The sequence below is a fragment of the Palaemon carinicauda genome, chromosome 24 (genome assembly GCF_036898095.1).
Source record: "Palaemon carinicauda isolate YSFRI2023 chromosome 24, ASM3689809v2, whole genome shotgun sequence".
In the NCBI taxonomy this organism is placed as follows: Eukaryota; Metazoa; Arthropoda; class Malacostraca; order Decapoda; family Palaemonidae; genus Palaemon; species Palaemon carinicauda.
Genome location: NC_090748.1, coordinates 11,276,304 through 11,301,303, shown reverse-complemented (window position 1 = coordinate 11,301,303; position 25,000 = coordinate 11,276,304). Strand labels below are relative to the sequence as shown.

Below are 25,000 nucleotides of genomic sequence, written 5' to 3'. Positions count from 1 at the left end.
AAAAAAAAAAATATCGGACAGGTTAAGAGTTGGTAAGAAGAAAAAATATAAGTTCAGATCGTGACGCGAAAGAGATCAGGGCAGTGTATGAGAGAGAGAGAGAGAGAGAGAGAGAGAGAGAGAGAGAGAGAGAGAGAGAGAGAGAGAGAGAGAGAGAGAGGCATGTTCTTGAATGCACTATACAAAGCAGCAAGATATTCTAACCTCGCAATAGACTTTTCATAGACTTTTTCTTTATCAAATACTTTCTTAACTCGGAATAGACTTTTCATAGACTTTTCTTTATCAAATACTTTCTTACCTAGGAATAGACTTTTCATAGACTTTTCTTTATCAAATACTTTCTTAACTCGGGATAGACTTTTCATAGACTTTTCTTTATCAAATACTTTCTTAACTCGGGATAGACTTTTCATAGACTTTTCTTTATCAAATACTTTCTTAACTCGGGATAGACTTTTCATAGACTTTTCTTTATCAAATACTTTCTTAACTCGGGATAGACTTTTCATAGACTTTTCTTTATCAAATACTTTCTTACCTCGGGATAGACTTTTCATAGACTTTTCTTTATCAAATACTTTCTTACCTCGGGATAGACTTTTCATAGACTATCCGACATCAAAGAAATGATTTTATATAGAACAGTTGATAAAAAAAAGTCTGAAACGATTAGTAAGGCCGAAGTCTAAAAGTCACCTGTTGCTTCACCACGCGAGATCCACTTCTGCTAGGTCACTTCGCTGGCGCTCACCCAAAAATAATAATAGTAATAATAGTAATAGTAATAATAGCAATAGTAACAGCGATGGTAATTGTAATAGTGATAGCAATAGCAGTGATGATAGTAATAAAGTAATAATAGCAATAAAGCACAATGATTAAGATGAAGAAACTGAAAAAATCTAGATTTTATTTTAGTTTTAATCTATCTAATTCGTTTTTGGAGCATCTAAACACTAATATATAAGATAAGGTAAACAAAGTTTTTTTTTAGATATCACACTAAAGAAAAACTTTACAAACAGCTTTAAGTTTTGATTTATATTAATATTTTTAATCATATAAATTTCAGTTGAATTTGTCGTGATTTCATACACACCATTAATTCCTTGCGCAAAAAGAAATATGTTCGAAAAATAGGAAAAGAAACGTTAAAGGATTTTGTAAGTTTGGCACAAAATCTTAGATAACTGGTGTCATTTCATTAAATGTTTTATGGAACGAATATTTGACTGCAGTGTTTATAATCATTCTATTTCACCAAAAAAAAAAAAAAAAGAAAAAAAAAAAAAAAAAAAAAAAGAAAAACGGATTTTTCCATTACATGTGAATCCACTTTCTTTCATTTTCATTCTCATCACTGGTCTTTCTTGACTGCCTGTTTTTTATAGGATAGTTTTACCCTTGGCTCTCTATTATTTACCGGGCCACAATCATCCAGTCACACCGTTATGACTAAACGTATCCCAAATGTGACAATCATTGGTTTTCATTTCGTCATGGAATGAAATACTATTTTTTAGCTACTTAATAAAAGGCTTCTCATGATCGTTTTGACATGATATTTTCTTACTGTAGATAACGACAGAAGTATAAGTGGAAGTAACTTAAAGAGCAATAGCGATTCATATTTATTTATTTCCTTATTTCCTTTCCTCTCTGGGCTATTTTCCCTTTTGGAGCTCTTGGACTTATGGCATCTTGCTTTTCTAACTAGATTTGCAACTTAGCAAATAATAATAATAACAATAATGATAATAATAATAATAATAATAATAATAATAATAATAATAATAATAAAGATTGGGATATTGCCTCGTATGCCATGTCAGTGGCATGTCGACCACATGATTAAATTTTTTTTTTTTTTTTTTTTTTTAATTTTGATTGTTCGGCAAGTGACATTAGTATTTAAAGTTATTTTTTCTTTTTCTGACCACACCGGTTTCATGTTCTCAGGTGATGTTATCGGTGAGTAAGTGGAGTTACGTGGCTTGAGAGAGTTACCCACCTAAAGGTTGGTATGCTCCAGATCCGTCAAACGTCTGATTGTCTCCAGTTGCTAAGAGGAACCTTTCCGTATTTCGGTAGTGTGCTAATCATAGAAATGAAACACCAGATCACCCATAAGAACAAAACAGATGTACGTAATGCAGTATTTGTACGCATTTAAAAATTTACAAAAAAAAAAAAGAAAAAAAAAAAAAACACGGTGAATGTCTGGCAACATTTATTCCAGGAATTTTACCGTTTTAAAAACGGGTATATTGACGTAAAAGAGTGATACTACGGTCACCAACCCATAAAAGATAATAGCAAATTATGGTAAAATTACGGTCGCCCGTATTTTACTGGAATACGGCTGAGAACAGTATATTTTTACGGAGAATATCCAATTAAAATTAGGGATTTTTATAACTGTGTATGTGATATGAAGTGTGTTGACTTGTACAGAAAACATCACCATTATTATTATTATTATTATTATTATTATTAGCTAAGCTACAACCCTAATTAGAAAAGTAGAATGCTATAAACTTGAGGGCTCAAACAGGGAAAAATAGTCCAGTGAAGAAAGGAAACATGATATAGTCAAACTACAAGAGAAGTAATGAAATATTCTAAGAACAGTTACCACATTAAGATAAATCGTTCATATGTAAACTATGAAACTTCAGGAGAAAAAGAGGAAGAGAAATAAGATAGGATAGTGTGGACGAGTGTACCCTTAAGGAAGAGAACTGTACCCTGAGATTAGTAGCTGATGAAGCGAGCAGAGTAGAATGTTGGACAGCACCAACACCAATTTTATAGTGTTACAGATACTATACTCTGCTTGCACTGCACAATTCACTGTACACAGATAGCTCTGCATATCTTCTAGGTCGATATTCCAAGATCAAATCATTGTTCCCTAATCTTGGGTAAAGCCATAGCTTTTCTACCATGGTTTTCCACTGTCTTGAGTTAGAGTTCTCTTGCTTGAGGGTACACTCGGGCGCACTATTCTATATTATTTCTCTTCCTCTTGTTTTGATAAAGTTTCTATTCTTTAAATAGGAAATATTTATCTTAACGTTTTTACTGTTCTTATAATATTTCCTTTTTCCTTGTTTCCTTTCCTCACAAGGCTATTTTCCCTGTTGGACCCCCTTGGCTTATAGCATCCTGCTTTTCCAACTAGGGTTGTAGCTTAGCAAATGATAGTAATAATGATAATAATAATATTAATATAATGATAATAATATTAACAATGCTTACGCATTTTATGTCACTGGTTCTGCACTCCTCCAAAAAACAAGAATAAGACCAATTAAAAGTAATAATGAGAAGGAAGGGATTAAAATGTGAAGTGGCTGAAGTAGAAAAGTAGACATTTTACTACGGTGGACAGAAGAAAAACGTAGAGCTAAAAGTGGAGCTTTTCAAACAAGCCTCAAAAAGCATATTTTATCAAGCGTTAATGGTTTAAAAAACCGTAATTCTTTGAGTGATAAAAACCTTATGAAATATCCCTTTGCAAGTGGTACACGTCAAATGAAGTATGCCCAGCAAAACCCAATTTTTCAAGTGTTACAGGCCTTACTAAGCTTCCTTTTTTAGTGTTACAAGCCTTGGAAAGTGCGTTTTTAAAGGGCTAAAACACTTACAAAGAACCCCTTTTCAAATAATGCAACCCTAAAAAAAGCGTGTTTTCAAGTGTTATAGGCCTCACGAAGTGTCCTTTCACAAGTGTTATAAGCCTCGCAAAGAGTCCTTTTTCAAATGTCAAAGTGCTGAAAAAGTATTCTTTTTCAAATATTACAAACCTTAGAGAGCATCCTTTGTCAAGTACCAAACGCCTCACAAAGCGACTTTTTTCAAGTGCCATTTTGTAAGTTTATGATCCTCACTATTTTTTGTATATGATAAGTCTCACTAAGTATCCTTTTCCACTTATTGCAAACCTCACAAAGTGCCCTTTTTCACATGTTACAAGTCTCACAAAGAATCCTTTTTCCAATGTTACGGGCCTCATAAAGTGACTCTTTTCAAGTGTCACAATTCTCAAGTGTTAAAAGTCACAATAAGAATCTTTTTTTTCCAATGTTACAACCTTCACAAAGTAATCTTTTTGCAAGTATTACAAGCTTCACAAGGAATCTTTTTTCAAGTGTTACAAGTCTTGCAAAGAATCCTTTTTCAAGTGTTACAAATTTGGTAAAGAATCCCTTTTCAAGTGTTACAAGTCTCGTAAAGAATCTTTTTTCAAATGTTACAAGTCTCGTAAAAAATCCTTTTTCAATTGTTACAAGTCTCGTAAAAAATCTTTTTTCAAGTGTTACAAGTCTTGCAAAGAATCCTTTTTCAAGTGTTACAGGTCTCGCAAAGAGTCCCTTTTCAAATGTTACAAGTCTCGTAGAGAATCCTTTTTCAAATGTTACAAGTCTCGTAGAGAATCCTTTTTCAAATGTTACAAGTCTCGTAAAGAATCCCTTTTCAAATGTTACAAGTCTCGTAGAGAATCCTTTTTCAAATGTTACAAGTCTCGTAAAGAATCCCTTTTCAAGTGTTACAAGTCTCGTAGAGAATCCTTTTTCAAATGTTACAAGTCTCGTAGAGAATCCTTTTTCAAATGTTACAAGTCTCGTAAAGAATCCCTTTTCAAGTGTTACAAGTCTCGTAGAGAATCCTTTTTCAAATGTTACAAGTCTCGTAAAGAATCCTTTTTCAAGTGTTACAAGTCTCGCAAAGAATCCTTTTTCAAGTGTTACAGGTCTCGCAAAGAGTCCCTTTTCAAATGTTACAAGTCTCGTAGAGAATCCTTTTTCAAATGTTACAAGTCTCGTAAAGAATCCCTTTTCAAGTGTTACAAGTCTCGTAAAGACTTGTTTTCCAAGTGTTACAAGTCTCGCAAAGAATCCTTTTTCAAGTGTTACAGGTCTCGCAAAGAGTCCCTTTTCAAATGTTACAAGTCTCGTAGAGAATCCTTTTTCAAATGTTATAAGTCTCGTAAAGAATCCTTTTTCAAGTGTTACAAGTCTCGTAAAGAATCCCTTTTCAAGTGTTACAAGTCTCGTAAAGAATCCTTTTTCAAGTGTTACAAGTCTCGTAAAGACTTGTTTTCCAAGTGTTACAAGTCTCGTAAAGAATCCTTTTTCAAGTGTTACAAGTCTCGTAAAGACTTGTTTTCCAAGTGTTACAAGTCTCGTAAAAAATCCTTTTTCAAGTGTTACAAGTCTCGTAAAGAATCCCTTTTTAAGTGTTACAAGTCTCGTTGAGAATCCTTTTTCAAATGTTACAAGTCTCGTAAAGAATCCGTTTTCAAGTGCTACAAGTCTCGTAAAGACTTGTTTTTCAAGTGTTACAAGTCTCGTAAAGAATCCTTTTTCAAGTGTTACAAGTCTCGTAAAGAATCCTTTTTCAAGTATTACAAGTCTTGTAAAGAATCCCTTTTCAAGTGTTACAAGTTTAACAAGGTGTCCTTTTTCAAATATTGCAGTATCCTTTTTTCAGGTATCAAAAGCTTCATATACACTCTTCTATTAAGTGTTACAGGTGTCCCAAATTGTTATTTTTCAAGTACTACAAGGCTCACAAAATATATATATATTTTTTTAATATTACAAGCCTCACAAAACGCCCCTTTTCCAAGGATTGCAAAACTGTAATTTTTCAAAAGTTACATTCCACGCTTTTTAAGTGTGAAGTGCCTTTCTTTTTATGTTTTATATAATAGATATCCATCAAGGGAAATATTTTTAGTGGTCTTCACTTATTAGTCATAAAATAACTTCATTACATTATATGAACCCTTTGTTTTAGTTGGTTTCCTTTCTTAATATAATACAATGTATTAGAGCCTTACAATAACAGAAAAATCACTTTCATGCGAAGCAAAAATCTTACACGGCCCCATCAAAGAAAACTATCGCTACACGAAAACTCAATATACAACAATAAAAGAAAAATATTATTTGCATTTTTCTTATTTTTGGCTGCAAATTGACTTACATGAGAAGGATCAAAGTTTGCATCAATCAAAAGTCAAATAATCTTAGTTTGATTTTAGTAAATATTTTTTGACAAACTGGAAGTTTCTGATATTGGCTAACACTAAGTATTCACGTGAATTATTAATTCATGTTTTTGTCGCGACTTGTGAGCCGGTTGAGATAGAGGATGAGCTGATCTGAGACAGACGCCAGTAGACAGGGGAGGGAGACAGATAGAGTTGAGATCTCAGTAAATACTAGATAAGGTTTTAAAAACTAGTTTTATTTGCTCTCGCTATGAAAAATACCTTCCATTTACTTTTTAAGAAATTTAAAATCTTTTATCCTTTAAATGGCCAAAGCTACCAACAAGAAAGTCTTTGTTCTAAAATGATTTAGATACTCAGTAGCAATGTGTAATTGCAATAGATTCTTTGATAATAACTGGTTTATATAAATTGTAGATATATGTAATTGTATTGAAAACCGCCAGATTTATAGCAGTAAGTAATTTCATTCAATTCTTGTTTCTTTCAGGGAAAGGAAGAGGTTGCTTAACAGAAATGCGCCCATTTTGCGCAAGGCCGTCTAGCAGAACTTCGCCAATAAATTAGCGATTTGAATCGTTAAGAAATTAAAGTTTCTAACTTTTTCAAATTAGCTAAATTTGTTCTTGGTTGATGCACGACAGAGCACACTGGCATTCTCATTGGTGACTAACATTTAGTTAATTCAGAATTAGGAAAAGCAGATGATAGATATAAAATTGCCATTCCAAATCCAATTACTGTACAATGTCGGCATCAACGATCTTTATGGTATTGCTGATACAAAGTGCCACCATTGCTTCAGCAATTAGTGTGAATACGATTAGTTTGCCGCGTAACGTTAGTTACGTTACATCTGCTGACGAATCTGAAATCCAGTCAAATGAGACGGAATCTACAACGCACAGAGTTGTTCTTCAGAAATGCTTCTGCGAAATAGACGAGTCGTGGAATGGAACCGCTTGTGAAAAACGTGAGTCAAAAAGTATGATTCCATATTGGCTGGGTTTAGATAACTTGGACATATCCTATAATGTTACTGTAGGTGAAGTTTGTTCTGAAAAAGAATGTAGAAATTGATGTAGAGAGATATTTTCAATACTCTGATTTATACTTGATTGACACCGGGAAATTTTTTGTCATTTTTTATGAACTTGAACACTATTGCTTTCAGGTAAATCCAGTACTGTTGTGCCACGGATATGCATGGAACCTCCAACTGTACCGAGCTGTTGTCCACTAGGACATTCACTTGATCTTAACGGGAGTTGCAGCGCCACAAGCACAAGTGGCAACAATTTCTCACCACCAGTTATGTTACAGAACCAGACCTCGAGGTGGCCTTCCGAGACCGGCATTTCTCTTCAAAATATTTCCTGCACAGATATAGAAGAAATGATTATAATAGAACTCAATGATAAAGATGCGATGATGTCGGTCAATGCTGATACAAGCATGCATTCCTCGTGGACTCCATCTCTTTTTATAGAAAGTATTTCCCATAGCGGGGACTATTGTATAGGCGTTCGAACCGGAAGTGAAAATACCCCAGTATATCTTGCTAAATTTTGCATCAGGGATAAAAAAAAGGAGCACGAAAAGACTTGCTCAGGGAAGACATGCATTAGGAAGTGCTGTCAAGAAAACGAATACTCTAATGATGAGGGCTGTCAATCCTATCCAAATCATAGTTCACCATTGCCATCATTTTATGACGTCAAAACCTTGAATCCTGTAGACAAGCCCGAGGACCTGGCTGTTGTGTATGGGCTACCCTTATGCGAGCAAGTATACCGGATGAATCAAAGTGAATTCAAGGTACTTCAAAATGGCAGCCTGTACTCGGCCGCCTTTCCAGAGCCTTACCCTCCAACTAAATACTGTGTTGAATCCGAAAATGGAGATGGATTTAACATGGCTCTCGTTTGCGCGGTGAAGGATTCATGTCACGAACTGCAGCGAAGTTTTCAGCCATATCTGGTTTTTCTTTCAGCAATATTCCTGGGGATTACCTTGTGTGTGTATCTATGCATTCCAGATATGCATGCAAAGGTGCACGGGAAATGTATTTTGTCTCACGTGTTTGCTTTGTTTATTGCCTTCCTCACCCTTTTCGCTGTGCACCAGTTCTCAAAGAAAGCAGACAATATCGGCTGCAAGTTCATGGGTAAGATAATAGACAATTGTTCGTATTTTTGGGATCAGCCTATAGTTCATAATTACCTAGAGGACCAGCTTTGTTTTTGAAACATATTTAAGAATTTAAGGGCGATGTATTAGTATTTGTGGGACGGTTGCATGGATAAATAACCTTAGATAAGTAAAGCAAAGACTAAGTGTGATATTTTTAGAAATATTCCCTGTCTGTTTCTAAAACAGTTGTTATAAAGTAACCCACATTGACTTTCATATAATAGCAAATATCCTTGATAATGGATATTGATACCTTTAGGACAGTAGATTTTCTTTGTCATATCACAAAAGTATTGCAATACCTCTGAGATGATGGAATTTTAATCTTTGCAGCATCTGTGATGCAGTTGAGCTTCTTAGCTGCTTTCTTCTGGTTGAATGTCATGTGCTTCGACATATGGTGGACTCTCAGGTGAGTTGGCTTACGAGTTTGTTGATTTAAAGGTTGTGGTAGCCGATGTGGTAACGTCCCTGACTGGTGATCGCCAGACTGGGGTTCGAGTGCCACTCAAACTCGTTAGTTTCTTTGGTCGCTGTAACCTCACCATCCTTGAGAGCTAAGGAGGGGGGTTTGGGGGAGCCTATAGGTCTATCTGCTGAGTCATCAGCAACCATTGCCTGGCCCTCCTTGGTCCTAGCTTGGGTGGAGAGGGGGCTTGTTCGCTGATCATTTGTATATATGGTCAGTCTCTAGGGCATTGTCCTGCTTGGTAAGGCAATGTCACTGTCCCTTGCTTCTGCCATTCATGTTCGACTTAACCTTTAAACCTTTAGTTGAGTAGCAGGATTATCTTCTTCATTATCTTTACTTGGTTCACTTTGAGGGCTGTTTTTCTGGTCATATACAGCATGGGAACCCTACTCTACGGGATTTTTGCATTCAGTTTATCGTATACATTTCCAGGCATTTAGCATTTCACACCGCATATTGCACGTTTATTGCCAAATCCCCATTATAGAAGCTCTTAGAAAACAAAAAAGTCTTCAGTTTCTTTGTTGTTATTGAGCAAAACTTTCGAGACTCGAAGGAAAAATCTGCGAAAATCGCATTCAACATTTTACATATTGAGAGAAAGATCACATTCCACATTTTACATATCGAGAGAAATATCACACTGCATTTTTTACGTATTGAGAGAAAGATCACATTGCATTTTTTACATATTGAGAGAAAGATCACATTCCACATTTTACTTGTTGAGAGAAAGATCATGTTCCACATTTTACATATTGAGAGAAAGATCATATTCCACTTTTTACCTAGTGAGAAAGAAATCAATTATTATTGAACATTTTTCGCTTTTTGGCATAATACTTGAAGCCCAAATCAGATAAGAATGTATTCATTACAATCATCATCTTATGGCAATTATAAACGGATATCATTTCTGTACTTTGAGTCTACACTTTGGGAGGAGTATAATATAATTACAAATACAAAAAAATTATTTTGATTTATAATCTAAAAGATAAAATTCACATTTGTTTTCCAGTTATGTATTACATAAGCTAAGATTGGAAACAAATATAGATGCCAATGTCATGAAAAATCAGCAGCTTCCAAAAAATTTAAAGATTCCTTTGCTCTTTCTGATCAAACCTACCAGCCATTTCAATGACTGCATGATTTTTCTAGTCCTCGTGAGGCCACTTAAGTACCTGCATGTGATTGATCAATATGCAACATTCTTGCCGAAGAGGGCAGGAAAACACTTAGGTGACATATGAAAGGGTCAAAACCCTATTATCAAATCTTCTGACTGCTCTGTAAAACACATGAGTCAATTTACAGATTTTTTTTTTTTTTTTTTTTTTGATAGTAGCCCCATCGACAAGTCTTTTTCACGTGAGTCAGAATTTGTGTTATATTCTGGTCCTTTTTTTTCTGTTAAATCTGAGACCTTGATCTCGATTGTTTTTATTAATGGGGTAATACAAAGGAGTACAGTCATGTGATCTATGGTGTTATTTTGCAAATTTCTCCTTTTTTAAAGGTAACTCATGAATGGCAGAGGCAAGGGACAGTGACATTGCCCTTTCAAACAGGTCAATGCCCTAGAGACTGACCATAAATGCATATGATCAGCTCCTAAGCCCCCTCTCCATCCAAGCTAGGACCACGGAGTGCCAGGCAATGGCTGCTTATGACTCTGCAGATAGACCTATAGGCTCCCCAAAAAACCCCATCCTTACCTCACAAGGATGGTGAGGTTGCGGCAACCAAAGGAACCTAACGTATTTGAGCGGGACTCGAACACCCGTCTGGCGATCACCATTCAGGGACGTTACCACATCGACCACCACAAGCGTCTATCCATAATAGTTGAAATCACAACAATTACTGTATATGGAATTTCATGCACTTTGAAGACTGCCTTAGTTACTTTTCCTGGTTTATTCTAAAGAAATCTCCAATTGCGTCTTCCTGTTCAAAGAATAAATCTATAAAGAGAGCTTAGTCTTATGGTTTTGGGTCCTTGAGGATTCGCCCCTGAGTCCGCTCAGGAAACAAAGCTGCAGAATGCTAGTTGTAGGGCCATATACATTTTCCAAAGGACTGGAGACATTAAGCAGTAATGATATAGTACTACATTGGATCCTTCTTTCTGGTTACGGCTCATTTTCCATTTGCTTACAAATACAAGGAATAGTCTGGCATATTCTTTACAGATTCTTCTCTGTCCTCATACACTTGTCAACACTGAGATTACCAAACAATTCTTCTTCACCTAAGGGGTTAATTACTGCACTGTAATTGTTCAGTGTCTCTTTAGCTATGGTAAGCAGCTCTTCTAGGAGGACACTCCAAAATCAAACCATTGTTCTCTGGTCTTGGGTAATGCTATAGCCTTTGTACTATGGTCTTCCACTGTCTTGGGCTAGAGTTCTCTTGCTCGAGGGTACACTCGGGCACACTATTCTATCTTATTTCTCTTCCTCTTCTTTTCTTAAAGTTTTTATAGTTTATATAGGAAATATTTATATCTATGTTACTTTTATTAAAATATTTAATTTTTCCTCGTTTCCTTTTTCTCACTGGACTATTTTTCCTGTTGGGGCCCTTTGGCTTATAGCATCCTGGTTTTCCAACTTGGATTTAAAATAACAATAATAATAATAATAATAATAATAATAATAATAATAATAATAATAATAATAATAATAATAATAATAATAATAATACAGACATTAACAACATAGAGACATTTGGATGATTTAGTCTGATAGACAGAGGGAATCAATCTATTATTTTTTATCTTTTATTTGAAATAAGAAGACATAATGAGCTTAAATCGTCATAGGTATTGAATTTGATTAAAACGCACACGCACACTTACACACCCACACACACACACACACATATATATATATACATGTATATATATATGTATATATATTTATATATATATATATATATAAATATATATATATATATATATATATATATATATATATATATATATATATATATATATATATGTTTTTGTTATTGTATATTACGCCCTAAAAATGCAATCTTAATTTTATCATTCATTCACTTTATTTCATATATGAGCAAATGTATCTATTGTGTATCTCGTGTAGCTCTTATGTGAAAATTTGTGGTAATATAATTTTTGTTTATTCTATTATAATTTTCTGTGTTTAGAACCCACTTTTGGATCGTTTGTTTAATCCTTACAAAGATCTACTCCCAAAGTTCTACCATATTCCTACGGAAAGTGGTAACCACAAACTAGCAAAATGATTATCAAACTAATTATGCATTTTCTTCTTCTTTTTTTTCAGCAATTAATCTGACAAGTAAAACTTCTTGTCGAATATTTGCTCAATCTATAAACATGTCCGGTTTTCTGGCCAATTCTAAACTAATACCTGTTTCCAAGACTAATACTGTCGAGCATTGTCTTCACTTCAGTCACAGAGCTCTTCGCCCTCTAAAAGCTCTTTTACTTACTTTTATTGCTTGAATAATTAAGATAAACTAAGTTCAGTACCAAACAACATTTCTTATTTTTATACAAATAGTTTTGCGTAGAAAGTTGCTATCCTTTTATATATTTTTTTCTCCATAGATTTTGGTAGTTTTTACAAAAGTCTTTACATATCATTAGACTGCAGCTATTTTAGAGTAGTACGTTGATGTAATGAATTTTGAAAATTATGTGATACGCCGAACTACTTCAAAAGGCTTTCAGTCTCCATCTTCTTCGATATTAGTTTGAAGTAATGCTTTTGCCAAATGATTTGAAGATTATGTTAGAGAATGATTCTATAACCTGGAACAGCGTAAAACTGGATTAAACGAATATCTGCTTTAATCTAGCACTTAGTGAACTGCTCTTAATTCTTGCTTATTGAAACCGAATATCAAATTACTACCGGTTTCTTTTCTCCTGACGGAATATTTTTTGCACTTTATTCTGAAGGTCATGGTATTGATCTTTTTTTTTTTTCTTTTTTTCTTTTTTTTTTTGGTGGGTGGGGGGGGGGGGGGGTGTGGATTTCTGTACAACCCCTTCCTCCCTGTTTTGGAAAACACGCTAACAGGCTTATGCAGCTCCATAAACCTGTTATTTTTTTTCTGATCATGATACTGACTTACTTGAACTAGGAAAATGTTGGGCTCTTAGAGTTGTTTATTCTTCTAGGTCTAATGGAACCTACATAATGATATTTTCGCAGTTTCTAAAGGTATCATTTACAGTAAAAGGCATTTCATATGTCTACTCTTCTCTCTCGCTCTTTTAACTCGCATACGGTACTAAATACAAAAGCCCATGCTTTTAAATTGAAAAAATCTCCATAGGACAAAAATAATATTTCAAATGGGGCATAACTCATTTGATGAATATATCCTCAGAAACAAAGATTCTTAAAGTTGATAACAACAACAACAACAACAACAACAACGATGATAATAATAATAATAATAATAATAATAATAATAATAATAATAATAATAATAATAATAGATAGTATTATTAGTAAACAAGTAGATATCCGAGACGGTTCACTGGATATTCCAGTACTAGTGTATGCAACCAGTCATAAATAATTGCTAAATATGTAGATAGATATGCATATACACGCACTCACACATGCATATGCACACGTATATGCATACATGCATACACCCCCTCTCGCTTTCCTAACTACAACCTACTGATTCAGCAATTTGTCGGAGTGTTGTTTTCCGAGTGGTTGCCGTTCACCGTGACTGTATATATATACATATATACATACACACACACACATATATATATATAGTGTATACATATATATATGTATATATATGTATACACTGTATATATATATATATATATATATAGTGTATACATATATATATATATATATATATATATATATGTATACACTGTATATATATATATAGTGTATACATATATATATATATATATATAAATATATATATATGTATATATATGTATACACTATTTATATATAGACAGTGTATACATATATATATATATATATATATATATATATATATATATATATATATATATATACATATATCACCAGACACTTGCTCTTTATGAAGGGGACGATAATTTTTCTAGCAACACTGTATACAGCAGCTGTTGGTTAGTGAACATTAAAATTAAACTTAATTGGGAGATATAGGAGAGCATCACTGGATCAATTCTCGTTAAAATGGTACCGCATATAATGTACCTAAAATAGATTTTTTTCTCAGTTGTGTGCATTTTCGTAATTAGGCCGAACTCTCATTGTGAAAGACTTATCCTAAAAAGCTAAGATCAAGGTCCAGAATGCCTTAGCAGCCTAAGAGTCGGGATTATAGTAAAATCAATATTTTTATGATTAAACTCATTTCATTATTATTATTATTATTATTATTATTATTATTATTATTACTAGCTAAGCTAAAATCCTAGCTGAAAAATCTATAAGTCCGAGGGCTACAGCAGGGAAAATAGCCCAGTGAGGAAAGGAAATAAGGAGACAATAGTTGGCCTGAAATATTTTTGTATTGATGCTACGAGATGATGTAAGCTTTGGTGAAACATTTAATAATGGTTTAAATGTAGGATGTCATAAGAGAGAGAGAGAGAGAGAGAGAGAGAGAGAGAGAGAGAGAGAGAGAGAGAGAGAGAGAGAGAGAGAGAGAGAGAGAGAGAGAGAGGCCATCCATTCTACCTTTGAGTTTTTTCTCTGCCTCATTTACTGGTGCAAGTTATGCTCACACCCAGAGTTTTATAATTTTTTCCCCAGTGAATTTAATTAGCTCAGATGTGGACTGACACCTCCAAAGAAGAATTTTACAGGAGATGCAGAGAAGCGGTTTTCCGACTGAATACATTATACATTATACATTATACATTATACATTATACATTATACATTATACATTATACAATAGCTAGTTCTTCGATGTCACAATTAGGTTACCAGCGTTTGCTGGCGGGAAGAACCATGGGCTGGGGCTTGCAACCTCAACTTTACTGGCTTAGAAATTGAGAGGCACAGAAAGACACATTATACATACACACACATATATATGTATGTGTATATATATATATATATATATATATATATATATATATACACATATACATTTATACACACACACACACATATATATACATATATATATATATATATATATATATATATGTATATTTATATATATATTCTTACATATATTCATTTATGTATATATCTATCTATCTACTTATCTATATGCTCACACATATATTTATGTATGTATGTATGTATGTATGTATGTATGTATGTACAAGTACATATAGTATATGTATGAACCTATACATACAGTAGATATACAGTATATGTCTATCTGCCTACAGTATCGATCTATCTATCTATGTATGTATCTATCTATTTATCTATATACACCCTTTTCCTTCCAAGTGTTGCACCACAAATATATTTTAATATCTCATCCCCCTGACCTTGGGAAGAAATAGCCAACGGCCATTTAATTTGACGATAATGGCTTCTACCCGAGTCATCATCCGAACCTCTTCCTCGGCATTAAAAAATACTGGACAGGGACTCAACCAACCAGGGTGACAAGAGAGATGTAAGTTTTTATTCGATTTCCCTCAACATATTCCAATCATCTTCTGGAAGCGTTTTAAACGTTATGGATACTGTCTGAGTAAAGATATGGCAGTAAATTTAGTCTTCTGGAGTATAATATTTGCTATTGAATTGATTTCAACCGGAGATTCTTTGCCAATGTCAACCTTATCGAAAAAAGCTTGATTGGTAACGTCTCTGCCTGGTGTTTGCCGGTCGGGGGTTCGAGTCCCGCTCAGACTCGTTAGTGCCATTAGTGTCTGCAACCTTACCATCCTTGTGAGCTAAGGTTGGGGGGTTTGGGGGAGCCTATAGGTCTATCTGCTGAGTCATCAGCAGCCACTGCCTGGCCCTCCCTGGTCCTAGCTTGGGTGGAGAGGAGGCTTGGGCGCTGATCATATAATATATGGTCAGTCTCTAGGGCATTGTCCTGATTGCTAGGGCAATGTCACTGTCCCTTGCCTTTGCCATTCATGAGCGACCTTTAAACCTTAAACAATTATCACCCATATGTGTTCCCCTGAGGGCCTATAAATACCTGTGTTATCCGTAAATAACTACCGCTAGAGAGTTATTGGGTCCTTTGACTGGCTAGATACTACTACATTGGATCCCTCTCTCTGGTTACGGTTCATTTCATCTTTGCCGACACATACACAGAATTGTCTGGCCTCTTCTTTACACATTCTCTTCTTTCCTCGTACGTTTGACAACACTGAAATTACCAAAAAAAAATTTCATCTCTCCAAAGGTTAACTATTGCTCCCTCTGTAATTGTTTAGTAGCTAATTTCCTCATGATAAGAGTAGAAGAGACTCCTTAGCTATGGTAAGCAAGTCTTCTAGGAAAAGGACACTCCAAAATCAAACCATTGTTCTCTAAGTCTTGTGTAGTGCCATAGCCTCTGTACCATGGACTTGCACTGTCTTGGGTTAGAGATCTTTTGCTTGAGGGTACACTCGGGCACACTATTCTATCTTGTTTCTCTTCCTCTTGTTATTTTGAAATTTTTATCCTCATGTTACTTTGAAGTTTTTTATAGTTTATATATGAAAGATTTATTTTAATATTACAGTTCTTAAACTTCTCTTGTAGTTTTTCCTTTTTTCCTTTCCTCACTGGGCTATTTTCCCTGTTAGAGCCCCTGGGCTTATAGCATCATGCTTTTCCAACTAGGATTGTAGCTTAGCAAGCAATAATAATAATAATTATAACTGAACGACGGGAGTCAGGGGGTTTCCTTTGGGAGGGCGCTTTCTCCCCTCCGTCACCTTCTTCCGTTTCCTTTGACCTAAAGAGGCTGGGGCGCCTTTAAAAATAAGGAAAGCTAAATTCGTAGTAAATAAAAGATTGCCTATTATCCTTAACCCACATCCCAAACCGCCTACAAATAAAAGTTGCAGATTATCCCATATCCCAAACCACCTACAAACCCAAAACACACCTACAGGCTGCAAGTGTGGAAGAGACCGTGCTTGGGCGTAAGGGCCAGGCAATATAAACAACAACTTAAAAAATGTTAGTTGTTAGGTTGCTCTCTTCGTATCAATACACCAACGTTCTCGTCACAACAGTGTTATTGGAGTTTATGGCAGTTTTAGACGATTTCTCCATATTGCTAAAAACCTATGGCAATATCTGAGCCTACCTTGATAATACATTACTTAATGTTATATTTTTCAGATCTCAAATTCCTTCATAACCTTGATTTACCCTGTTTTCCCCAAAATTAGTCTTTTGATCCGATTCGCTCTATTACACTGGAGCCTCTTCTGTACTAAACTGCACAACTTACATATTTTAAATAAGGAGCGCTAGTCTTCAAGAATGATTTTTAAAGACCTTGAGCCATTATTGAAGTTTTCAGCGTATTGACTATTTCAGTAAGCCCCTATATAGCACCACTCTCAAAAAAAAAGAAAAAAAAAACCATCCCCAACTTTTTATTTTTTTATTTTCACTAAACTCAAACTTGCATTCACGGGTTGTGTCATGGTCACGTACTGTTCCATTGGCTGGTCTACAAAAACTATTCAAACGAACGAAGGATATTTCATCTACAATATCGATTTCTTTAATAATTATTTTTCACCTTTCGTACGTTCGTGTTTCTCTCTTCCATTACAAATCAGTTTTTTTTTATATATATTTCTGGGATAACTGATTGTAACTAAAATTTTGGTTCGCTACACAGCACACAAAAGCACACACATGCAGTATACATATATTGTATATGTAATATATATATATATATATATATATATATATATATATATATATATATACATATATATATATATTTATATATATATATATATATATATATATATATATATATATATATATATATATATATATCATTGTTGGGCTAGTTAATCAGAACTATCAATATCATTATATTAATATTATTTATCAGGCCCAGTATTGTTTAACTTCTCTAACCGAGGCTCAAAATGTTTTACTAGTGTAGGTGATAGACTGGATAGCTCAAGATATATATATATATATATATATATATATATATTATATATATATATATATGAACGTGTGTATGAATATATGTATTTGCATATGTGTATCAATATATAACGTATACATATACATATACATATACATATACATATTATTATTATGATTATTATTATTATTATTATTATAATTATTATTATTATCTTCATAAAACTTGCGTCCTACTGTTAACCCATAAGTATGTTTCAATTAAAACAGAGAATTACAAATATCCTTAACAATTATTATAGCGCTAAAAGCAAAACAGTAAACGCGAAAGTACAACAATAAACCATCGAACCAGTTCTCAGAAGCATCGTTTTTATGCCAGAGCGAGGACCCGGTCCTGGATGTAGTCCCCCAAAACTTCTTAAGAAATATCAAAGGTTAAGGTCATGCCAAAGACATCTTCTTCTTCTTCTTCTTCTTCTTCTTCTTCTTCTTCTTCTGCGAGGGTAAAATCTACATAAACAACCATTTGTATCGTGGTTTCTCTATGTCTTTTCTATAATAAGATTTGCAAACTTTTGTTCCGTAATTATAGCATCTTGAGTAATCATCGGTTACTCTCAACTTCATTTGTAGCATTACACGTAACCTGCAGCTTACGTAGAATACCTTAGCTTTTGTTGTTATGCCCGCAGGACACACATAAAAGAAAAATAGGTTGATGTGAAGGATCAGGTAGGAAAAAAGTGGGGTTGAACGGAGTGGTAAAAGAAACGTATCGCGTAAATAAGACAGTGGCCCTTATCTCCTCCAATTATTAACTTCTGTATTCAAGGTTACAACGTTCTCCCTTCTTGGCAGCGATTTATAAGCGAGCAACTGATATTGGTTGTGAGGGGATTTTCTGACGGGAATTTTTCGATACTTAGGAACCAAATAGATCAAGTAATTAGAGCTGGGTTAAGAAAGGGCAATGAATCAAGGGGAAATTCCCCGTTCAACTGAGATGTGGGGAAATTTGCATTCCATGAGGATAAATAGAGGTTTATGGCTGTTGTCCAAAACGGTAGTGACTAATTATCATGTAAAGGTGGTTTAAGATGGAAAATCCTTATATGCATGGTAACAATTTATCTCTCTCTCTCTCTCTCTCTCTCTCTCTCTCTCTCTCTCTCTCTCTCTCTCTCTCTCTCTCTCTCTATATATATATATATATATATATATATATATATATATATACATACACACACACACACACACACACACATATATATATATATATATATATATATATATATATATATATATACTGTATGTGAATGTTTATTTATAATTCCATTAAGTACTATAAGATTTAAGGTCTTGTGTATAATGTGAAAAATACACATAATTTTATTCTTAACTTTTATCATTGTGGAACCTTTTCTATATACACACACACACGCACGGATATATATAAATATATATATATATATATATATACATATATATATACATACATATATATATATATATATATATATATATATATATATATATATATATATATATAAAAATATATATTATGAAATTTGCTTAAGAAGATCATTAAAGAATACTATCTGAATCACTTTTGTTATAAATAAAATAATATCTTACTCTTAATAGCAAATTGATAAAACCACTATCAACTACACACTTAAATTTATCAAATGACAACAGAAAATTTGATAAACAAATTTCCATGTTATTTTTCTCTCCTTTTCATTTCATCTTTTTTGTGCGTCAACATTCAATGATGATGATGATGGTACTAATAATAGTGAAAGGAATAATTTTGATGAAGATGATGATGTTTATTATTATGATGGAAATCATTATTTTATGATAGGGGATTTGATTGTAAGGCTTATTAGTTTTTTTTAATATGGTATTTAAGGCATCTATTATCTCACAATTTATTATTATTATTATTATTATTATTATTATTATTATTATTATTATTCTTACTTGCTAAGCTTCAACTCTAGTTAGAAAAGCAAGATGCTATAAGTCCAATGGCTCCAAAAGAGAAAATAGCCCAGTGAGGAAAAGAAATAAGGAAATAAATAAACTACAAGAGAAGTAGTTAACAATTAAAGATATTTTAAGAATGAATCTTTCATATATAAACTATAAAAACTTAAAAAAAACAAAAGGAAGAAAAATAAAATAAAACATTTTATTTTTTTCCTATTGAAAACTTTTAGAGAAGATGTAAGCATATCTTTTATTTCTGAAAATAATCAGGTAAATGTAATTAAAATATAATCAAACAACAGGTCTTTCTGTCGTACCAAGGATTCATTTTTAAACTGAGTAAATTAACATTTAAAATTTATGGTATCTAGCTGTGTATTTAAGGTCATGTTAAGTTAGGTCAGATTAGATCAGGTTAGTACTTGATTGATATATGAATCTTGGCTATATTTACAACAACTGGGGCCAGGGAGGCCAATTTTTAGATGGGAGATGAGAAAAAGGAGACTGTGGTTAGCTTTGGAGTAGTTAGGAGGAAGAGAAGTACAGTAGAAGAGGAGACTTGGTTGGGTGACTTTAGAGGAGAAGGAGGAGAATTAGGATGAGGGGGTGTATGCGGAGGTGTAAAAAGAGGGGGAGGGGGAGGGAGAAGATAAGAAGGTCGACTATTTTCCTATTTTCACTTCCACCATTTATGTATTTGCCTGCTTATTGACTGTTTCCACGCCGCCATTTACGTTTTTTTATTCTGTCCTTTGCTGGACACACAAAACTGATTTCGGGGTTGTGGTGACCACTGTGGTAACGTTCCTGACTGGTGGGCGTCAGACTGGGGTTCGAGTCCCGCTCAAACTCGTTAGTTCCTTTGCGTCGCTGCAACATCACCATCTTTGTGAGTAAAGGATGTGGTGTTTGGGGGTAGCCTTTAGGTCTATCTGCTGAGTCCCTAGTAGCCATTGCCTGGCCCTTCTTAGTACTAGCTTGGGTGGAGAGGAGGCTTAGGCACTGATCAATTGGATATATGACCAGTCTCTAGTGCATTGTCCTGCTTGATAAGGCAACGTCCCTGTCCCTTGCCTCTGCCATTCATGAACGGACTTTAAACCTTTAAACTTTCAATGTATTTTCCCCAGCAGTGAATTCCTTTGTGTAGGCGATGGACGTCTTTAGGGATGATGTTTTAATTCTTATAATTCTCACACACGTCAGACCTCGAAAGCCTATGTGGTGGCTGAGTTCCGTCAAGTAAATGCGAGCAATATACATCCCATGGCACGATGCCCTTCACTACGGGTCATCTGCTTCATTGACCTCTCTGAATTGAACTTTAATTGAATGAATGCAAGATTTCTGTCTTTCTATTAATCCTATGCAGTCATAAAGGTTAAAGGTGGCTGGTTTCAGTTCCAGTTTCATCAAAATAGATACTCACCAGAACGTCAGTCGGGCAAGTCTAAACCCCCACTATGGTGCCCAACCACAACTCCTAAACTAGAATTTGGAAATTTCTGAATTTTTCACCGAATACTTGGTACAGCGCCCAAACTTCAAATAATTCATTAAATCCTAATAAATCGAGGATTCATAGTAGCTGAAACCGAATTTCAGGACATTATGGAATCTGAATACTAAAAGATAATAAAACATGGAATTGCAATACAAAGAACATTAACAAAAAATAAGAGTATAAAAGCTAGAAGTGGATCTTAGTTCTTTCTGTCTTCTCTACTCATAATTCGAATAATTAATTTGATTTTAAGACATCTGACGTATCTTAGAGTGATTTAAAAATATATTGTCGACAGCCCAACAATTTTTCTCTAAATATGAGAGAAGCTGATGAACTAATTTCAAGTACAGAGCCAAGCTCAAAATATTTTTTCATATTTTCATAGTTTGATCATATACCCATTCAATTTCTATAATAGAACCTTGTGAACTGCAATTTGTAGCTAGTGGGGACAAAATGGCGTCCTGATGAGCTTTACCTGGTCTCTCGTAGTCTTTGAAAATTGGTCTTTTGTCAATGATTTCAAGGCATCGAAAATTCTGATTTGGGATCCAACTCTACATTTCATGAGTTTTATTTACTACCACAAGTAGGATCTCACTTCTACAGTCATATGTCAAAGAGGCCTTGTTACTCTGCTTTGTTTTTTTTGTAAATAAATCTGTCATCACATCTTCACCTTCCCCCAGATAATTATCCTAGCGAATGAAAGAATTCATTTTTCCCCATTATATCTTATCTTTAATGTTCTGCAGTCTTTAAGGTGGTTTTAAGCCTCAAAGTTTAATGTAATCTTAATAATCCCAAGAAAATTTCTCCTATTTCACTGATGATGTCTTTCAACTATGACTTAATCTGGAATACAGAATGTTTGATATCCCAGAGAGTCAACACTGAAATACTGAATACCTAACTACAGAACAGTTCTTCCTTTAATGTTGTCCCATGAGTACTGAAACGAGAACAGATTATAAATGAACTGTGAGAACGGGCATGCAAAATTAGAATTTCTTAAATTGTGATTACTCCTATTCTGGGTTCCAGAAAACTCGAACATGCTTATTGTTTAGCTCCAGAAGAAAGGGAGGTTTATGCTCATTGGCAGTTTCTTTCGGTGCTACTTTTTTCAATAACTTCCAAAGTACCATTTAATGTATTAGCTTTTTGTAAAATATCCTGTAATTTTGTCTTTCTCACAAAACTTGTTTATTTCAGGTCCATGCGACTAGGCCCAGAGCCAAGCGAGCAGACTAAAGTTCGCTTCAGGCTGTATTCTCTGTACTCTTGGGGATTTCCTCTCGTTATCGCTGCTATAACTGCAATTATTGACGCACTCCCGAAAGACTTCGGCCTTATCAGAGCTGACTTTGGAGAAAATACTTGCTGGTTTGATAGTAAGTGAAGTTTTTTTTTTTAATTGAAAAAAGTTGTTTTGCTTCAGTTCTGTGAGATCCTGTTCCGACTATAAACGTATTTCTCTCTCTCTCTCTCTCTCTCTCTCTCTCTCTCTCTCTCTCTCTCTCTCTCTCTCAATACACTATCTTACTTTCAAGGCATCTATCTCATTACTCGTTTATACTTTCATTTATCTTCCAACTTATTAGAATATATTTCATTTCCCTGTAGCTTTAAAACATTTGTATAACTTATATTTTAATTTGACTGTTCACTAATATTGATATAACTATAAAGGAAAAATAGCTTTTGTAAATAACCCAGGTATTCCATTTTTTAAATATTATATAATATTCAGATGTATCATAAATAACTTTCATGTGATTTGGTCTTTTGTTATCAAACGTTAGCGCAACACAAGCTTCTACAAGGACGGTTCACTCAGTTCCACCTTCTGGATCTATATGACATGCTGGGAATGTCTGTACGCTTTGCGTAATATGTATTATTAATAGGTCTTTTCACCTATATGCTAATTCTATTGAGCTGTATTGATGATGTTCCCAACATTGAATAACATAACAATTACTATTTCTGTAAAAAATGTAATTCAAGCCAATATCTTTTCGTTTGATTTGAATTCTTAACAATATTATCGTGATTGTGATGTTTCATATTTTTATTATATTGATTCCAAAAATATGTTCAGAACAAACGCTTCTTTGTATGGAAACAGATCTACTCAAACTTGAAGTTATTATCCTGAAAATTGAAAAACAAAACAAGTAATGATTAATAACTATAGTTTGCCATTATCTCATTTTTTAAATCATCCGTGTACTCAGTATTCTTATTTCATGATTTTGTGATTTATCCAGTTTTCCACTTGACCGGTTCAGGAGTTTTAAGGATTTTCTACTATTATGTAAATGCCTTTTGCTGAAATTATTATTATTATTATTATTATTATTATTATTATTATTATTATTATTATTATTATTATTATTATTATTATTATTATTTAATTTCACAGTGCAAAAGAACTCTAAATGTTCAAACTTTTGAAGTTCAAAATGTTGAACAGGCTGACATAAGTCTTTTTATAGTTTATATATGAAATATCTGTTTTGGTGTTACTGTTTTTAAAACATTTTATTAATGTTAATTATTCCTCCTCATATTATTTATTTATTTATTTATTTCCTTTCCTCGCCGGGCTATTTTTCCCTGTTGGAGCCCTTGGGCTTATAACATCTTGTTTTTCCAACTAGGGTTGTAGCTTAGCTGATAATAATAATAATAATAATAATAATAATAATAATAATAATAATAATTATGATGATAATAATAATAATGATAATAATTCATATTATCTAACTTAATGATAATTCTATAAACGAGAATAGCACTCAGGAGAAAGAGGGAGTTACTGATTACTATGTATATTGCGTGGCTCACTGTAAATAGTCCAATGATTTCTTGGCAGCATCCTTTCATCCTGAGATGCAATGCACTCTGCCTTCATCTGCCTTTATCCAATATTCCTTTAAAGCTTCTTCTCATACAACTGCCAATTCTCTTCAACCTTATCTTCTTCTATTTTCAAATTCAATTGAAAAGTTAATTCTTCAGGCGTGCATTATGTTAAATAGAATATCTAAAAGTATGTTTACGGGAATCAATATTTTCGTAGTTTCAAAAACATAATTGAGCTCAAAATAGTTTTGCACGATCATCTCTGGTGAGTTTAGGGTTGAAAATACGCTTTTAACTTTCCTCACTGGGCTATTTTTCCCTGTTAGAGCCCTTGGGCTTATAGCTTCTTGCTTTTCCAACTATGGTAATAGCCTATCTTGTAATAATAATAATAATAATAATAATAATAATAATAATAATAATAATAATAATAATAATAATCTATAGCTAACTCAAAACTACAGAATGTAAAATTGGACACAAGAATTCCTAGCACCTCTCTCTCTTTGAGGAAATGTACCCTGTCACACCCTCACTGCAAGTTCCTGTGTGTAGACCCGCCCACCACCTACGTCATCTCTCCCTATCCTATCTGTTTAGTTGCGTGATCACATCCCATTAAGGTTGTGGCAGCTTGCACATTTTCAGAGTGAGGTGTGCCAGAAATTCTTTTATCCAACTGTACCAAAATGCAATGCATAATAAGCTAAGTATTCTGACTTCGGCTGCAGCATCAGCGTGGTATTTGTCGAAATAAGGATTTAAAAGGTCAAGTAAATAGCTTACGCATGCGCAGTAACCACAACGCGCTACAAGGCCCAGGAAAATGAATATTTTCCGAAGTGACGAAAATATCATATT

General features: G+C 33.8%; 2 protein-coding genes across 2 annotated transcripts in view; both read left to right on the top strand.

Annotated features, from left to right (window-relative positions):
* Nucleotides 1-25,000, top strand: part of LOC137617812 (probable G-protein coupled receptor Mth-like 1) — a 32,143-nt gene that overhangs the window by 549 nt on the left and 6,594 nt on the right. The window contains exons 2-5 of the mRNA XM_068347763.1: nucleotides 6,516-6,998; nucleotides 7,200-8,192; nucleotides 8,552-8,630; nucleotides 22,484-22,662. Of these exons, the coding sequence (XP_068203864.1) occupies nucleotides 6,773-6,998; nucleotides 7,200-8,192; nucleotides 8,552-8,630; nucleotides 22,484-22,662 (1,477 nt within the window). The 5' untranslated portion in view covers nucleotides 6,516-6,772. The remainder of the gene's footprint in view (nucleotides 1-6,515; nucleotides 6,999-7,199; nucleotides 8,193-8,551; nucleotides 8,631-22,483; nucleotides 22,663-25,000) is intronic.
* Nucleotides 2,111-5,264, top strand: LOC137618022 (uncharacterized). The gene is made up of 2 exons (XM_068347941.1): nucleotides 2,111-2,146; nucleotides 4,158-5,264. Exons 1-2 carry the CDS (start codon nucleotides 2,111-2,113, stop codon nucleotides 5,262-5,264), a joined length of 1,143 nt encoding a protein of 380 aa, XP_068204042.1.